The 5438-nt window shown below is 27.2% G+C and overlaps 1 protein-coding gene across 1 annotated transcript; it reads right to left on the bottom strand.

Moving 5' to 3' along the window:
• Positions 1 to 1348: 1348 nt before the first annotated feature.
• LOC123266845 lies at positions 1349 to 5232 on the bottom strand. The gene is made up of 8 exons (XM_044731293.1): positions 4555 to 5232; positions 3532 to 4455; positions 3083 to 3186; positions 2728 to 2998; positions 2486 to 2629; positions 2171 to 2274; positions 1790 to 2042; positions 1349 to 1536 (listed from the first exon to the last, which is right to left on the bottom strand). Exons 1-8 carry the CDS (start codon positions 4748 to 4750, stop codon positions 1433 to 1435), a joined length of 2100 nt encoding a protein of 699 aa, XP_044587228.1. The 5' UTR covers positions 4751 to 5232; the 3' UTR covers positions 1349 to 1432.
• Positions 5233 to 5438: the final 206 nt, after the last annotated feature.

Genomic DNA, 5438 nt, shown 5'->3' with positions numbered 1-5438 from the left:
AGGCACTGGGCGGCTATTACTGAATTTTTATTTTCATTTAGAATGATTTAAGTAATTTCTAATTGAAAAATAAATGGCAAGGATCAGTCAGAGGCACTGGGCGGCAATGAATGAAGTTTTGTTTTTATTTTGAATAAATAAAGTAATTTTCAATTGATAAATTTGTGGTAAGTGTCAAGTAGGGGCACTGGACGGCTACGAATAGATTTCCATTTTTAATTAGAATGATTAAAGTAATTTTTAATTGATAAATTAGTGGTGATTCTCAAATAGAGGCACTGGGCGGCTATAACGAAATTTTGATTTTCAATTAAAATAAATAAAGAAATTTTTAAATGAAAAACAAGTAGCAAGGGTGAGTAAGAGGCACTAGGCATTTATGAGTATATTTTTATGTTTATTCAGAATAATAAGAGTAATTTCTAATTGAAAAATAAGTAGCGTTGGTCAGTTAGAGGCACTGGGCGTCTATGAATGAATTTTTATTTTTGTTTAGAACAATTAATGTAATTTTCAATTAAAAATTTAGTACTGAGTATCAAAGAGAGGCACTGGGCGGCTATGAATGAATTTTTTATTTTATTCCAGATGATTAAAGTAATTTTTAATTAAAAAAATCAGTAGTGATAGTCAGTTAGAGGCACTAAGCAATAATGAATGAATTTTTATTTTTATTTAAATGAATTAGAATAATATTTAAATAGAAAATAAGGAGTGACGGTCAGTCAGAGGCTCTAGGCGGCTATGACTGAGTTTTTATTTTTTATTTGCAATAATCTGCTGCTAGCACTAGCAAAAAGCTGCCAGCACTGTATCAGAAAAAATGTCCCTTCCAGCACCCGAGTCGAAATTTCCGTACCGTTTTAACCGTAGTTTTTGGCTTGAAAATTTTCGACTATTTTTACGGTTAAAACAGATCTTCCATAACAGAATGCTATATGAGCGTGAGTCTGTTTTAACCGTAACTAGTGGAGTTTTGTCCCATTTTACCACATCTACGGTTAAACCAGAGCAAGAAAAATAATAATAATGGTAATAATAATAATAATAATAATAAGCAAAATATTCTACACTCAGGGACGTGGGTTCGAATCCCACCGAGGCCTATTTTTTTTTTTTTTTATTAATAAAAAAATAATTTGACTAATAATAATAATATAATTATATAATATACCTGTATAATAATAATAATATTATTATTATTATTATTATTATTATTATTATTATTATTATTATTAGTCTTATTATTATTATTATAATTGTCATCATATTTTGACAATAATAATTATTATCTGAAATAAAATGTAAATCCTTATTAATCTTATTTTGGACAAAGTTAACGGTTTATTTAAAGAGAAAACAATGTTTAATTTAAAGAGAATAAACATATTCATGATCAATGAAAAATGTTTATTGATACAATGTCCACTTATTATTTACTTTTTTTCCCCTTCTTTTTATTAGCTGTGAGAGTATTGATGACATCCGTAAAATCCCCATCCAGAATAACTTCACTGGTCACCGAGCTTGCCCAATCTATAATAAATGTATTTTACTGTATATTTTTCATCATAAAGTAATTTTTCAAATATTTTTGTTGTAACATTACACAATGTAGAAATTGAAAGTTATTTTAAAAGAAACTTTTGAGAATTTTCATAATATTCAATACACAAAAATGTACATCGCTACATTTTCATCGCAATTACTTATAATTTATTGCATTATAAAATAAAATATAAAAGAACTAATAATCTAAATCAAGTTTTTTAATTTTAATTTGATTTACCGTAGAGTGCTCGATATAATTCGACATTAATCCCTGGAGAGCCACCACGAGTCCCTTTCGCACTGTAATTTTTTAATTGATTTCCATATACTTCCAGTAAGGCTTCTTTTATAAGAATTCTCCAATCGTATTTATTTTTAGCGATCTCACTTCTTCTCTCGATATACATGTAAATACTTTTAGGAAGATAAATTTCATAATTTGGACTGATTTGAACTTTTGTTTTGGCTGGTTGAGTGTACACGTTCGATAACTAAAAATAATTTGATTAGTTATTCGATAATATATATATAGAAGCAATATAAATACAAAAAAATCATAAACTGTAAACTTTTTCATGAACTTCGTAAATTAATATATAATTTTCATAATTATTTATACCTGGTAAGTTTGTCGCTCAGGCAACGTTTCTCTTCGCTGCATATTATAGGAATCTTCAATAATTTGTACGATTTTTTTGAAAAATCTTAAATTTTCCTCAGATACTAAATGAAACAAAAACATTAAATCATTAATTTATTTTTATCAGTATAAGAGTATACTGTAGAGATATAATCCTATATAAAAAAAACGTTTTTTTAAATTTAATTTTCTGCTCAGTGTTATGACAAAAAATGTTGACTTTAAATATATCAAATAATAGAAATTCCAAAAAAAAAAGACAATTCCTAATGTTTAATGATTTAATTAACTTACTAAACTCTGGTTGATCAAGTTGTTTTGTAGAATGTGGGTGAGTATTTTCATTAGTTCTTTTATTTGCACAATACTTATTAATAGTTGTGTTAAACATCTTTGTAGTTATAATTTTTTTTGAACCAACTTTATCTCTGACCCAATCTGTAATAAAAATAATAATATTTATAGCTCACAAGAATAAAAATTAAAGATTTCATAAATTAAGTTAATGATTATAAATTATTAAATAAAAATTTTACCAAAAATTGCATTATATAATCGACTGTCAATAGGTGGGTATTTATCGGTATGAGATCCTTTAACTTTTATACCTTTTGCCGAATAATTAGAAATGTTATTGCCGTATACTTCTCTTAAAGCCAACTTAATTAATGTTTCCCAATCACAACTCTCGTTTTCTTCTTCACATGTTTTCTCAATTTGATTTTTGATGCTTAAAGGAAAGTAGATTTTAGAGCCTGCAACTATTTCAACCATATGTTCTCCCGGTTGAGTGTAACATCCAGGTATCTGTGATAAGTAAAAAGTAATCATTTACTAAAAATGATAGAAATGTAACTATTTTCGACTGTGAATATTAAATCATGATTTTACTTTTAGTATTTCAGAAGATTGCCGATCATATCTTTGCTGCGATTCGTAGGCTCGATTTATGGAGGCCTCAAGCATCCTAATAAAATCTAAATCAGCTTCTCTAACTGAAAATATAATTTAACAATAATTATACATATGTTTCAAGTTATAGTTGCACAAATTTTAATATTTTTCATTTTAATTATTTATTTAATCTTAGTCAAATCAAAATATCTAATATTATAAATCAGAAATTATCAATTATATTAAAAAAAAATAATGAATTAAGATAAATTATCAAGTAAATTTTACTTGATAAAATAATTATCAAGTTAATTTTACTTGATAAAATAATTATCAAGTTAACTTTACTTGATAAAATTTAAAAAATGTAATGAGTAGCTTGATTTTGACCAATAAATAATTATAAATTTTTTTTTATTAAAAAATTGGCAGCTATTCGAAGTAACCTTCATTTTTAAGAAATGTAGCCAACGATCCAGCATATACTGTCTCTTTTATAGTTTCTAAATCAGTTGAGTCATGAGCAGGTATATCTATAGTCGGAACTCTGGATTCCGAAGGTGGTTCTTCTTCAACGTCGTTCCAATATGGTGGAGAAGTAGTATTTGCAGTAGTTGTTTCAGATGACGAATCCCACGGTCGAAATATGGTACTACTTTCGTTACTATTCTGTTTTTTGAAACCTGAAGAAAATTGCATTGAAGAATCACGGTCATTATTCTGTAAACTTTTTAATTCCAAAACATTCGATGATAAAATATCAATTTGTTGGAGAGGTTCTAGCGGAGAAGAGTTTGAAACATTGATGGCTCTATTATTAATCGTTGACCAATTATTTAAATAATCATTATTCCAAATAGAAGATAGATCTATTCCATAATCTGTAGGTTTATCAAAATCAACCTGATCAACAGGCAAATTATTGAAATTTGGTGGATCAATAAAGTGATCACCAGTAATGTTGATAAGTTTATCATCTTCTGAACTTTGCTGATCAGAAGCATTAACGACTTTATTAATATTAATACATGATGATAGTGCATTACTATCGTCTTCAATAAAATCTTGATCAGTACAAGAATCATTTTTATTGCTTAATGTTTTTTCGACACTTATTGATTTAAATTTTGATATTTTCGGTTTATTCCTGTCACACAATGGGGGCTCATCAATACTAAATATGGGTTTTTGTTTCATTATTTTTTTTTCAACATGGCTTTGATTTTTTTTCTCAAATTCTTTGCTAATTTTTTTAGTCATGTTCAACTGCTTTTTTTGCTGAAGCACATCTTCCGTGAACAGTTTCGTTGATTCATCACATACGTTTCCCTTGTTGTCTAACCTTATTTTATCCAAATCTTCAACACTTGCTAGAAATAAAATATTAAATTATTGTTATCGTTTTAATTAATAAATAATTACAAGTGTGACTAATTACTGTTTTAATAACGTGACCAAAGGGAAATTACCTCCAAATTCAATTATTTTTGCGAAGTAAAACTTTTTTTTTCCATCATTTCCTTCCCACTTTAATTTTATTATTTCATCCTTTTTACGTTTTGCCACAGGTACTTTTGTTAATTCGGTAATAGTTTTCTCGCCGCTGACAATCCACCAAATTAACACGTATTTATTATTGTCATTTTTTGTTTTTTTGGGTGGCATTATAATTTTTTTTTTTAAGCTCTTTTATTTATTTATTTTTATGAAATATTTAGTGCAGAAATAAATACAAATACAATCAACAGCTTAAAATGGCGATTAGTGAAAATCCCGTAACCTGTGCACTGCTATGCTTGATGCGCATCGTCGTTGTTACGCAGCTTAGTCGATAACGGAAAAAATTATCTTACCATACCCTGTTAACTGCAAGTTTCTGGGTTACCTTGTGTACAATATATTTGTTTATTTTCTAATATTTTGATACAAAAAAATAAACTGCTGATAGTGTATTTTGTTTGGAGTAATAAAAGTGAAAAAATTTTTAAAATGGTTAAGAGAAATTCCAGAAAAGGCTATAATGATTATTCAAAAAAACGCAAACGTTATTGTTTAAAAAGTATCATCAACGTAAGCAGTGACAGCAGTGGCGACGATGATAATGATGGCAATAGGTTAAACGAGCAAATAAATGAAAATATTGTCAACGTGAATATTGCAGATAATGATGATGAAAATAATGATAACAGGTTTAATGAACAAATAAATGATCATGAGGTAAAAAATTATTGTTTACTTTATAATTACTAACAAAATAACAGAAACGCATGTAAGGTAAAAGACCCAGTTATTGACACTTGCAATTTTATTTTAATTAAAAAAAAAAAAAAGCCAACTCCAATAAATTAATAAA

Source organism: Cotesia glomerata, linkage group LG6, assembly GCF_020080835.1.
Source record: "Cotesia glomerata isolate CgM1 linkage group LG6, MPM_Cglom_v2.3, whole genome shotgun sequence".
Taxonomy (NCBI): domain Eukaryota; kingdom Metazoa; phylum Arthropoda; class Insecta; order Hymenoptera; family Braconidae; genus Cotesia; species Cotesia glomerata.
The sequence above is the reverse complement of the archived record's forward strand: the minus strand, read 5'-3'. Positions and strand labels throughout refer to the sequence as shown.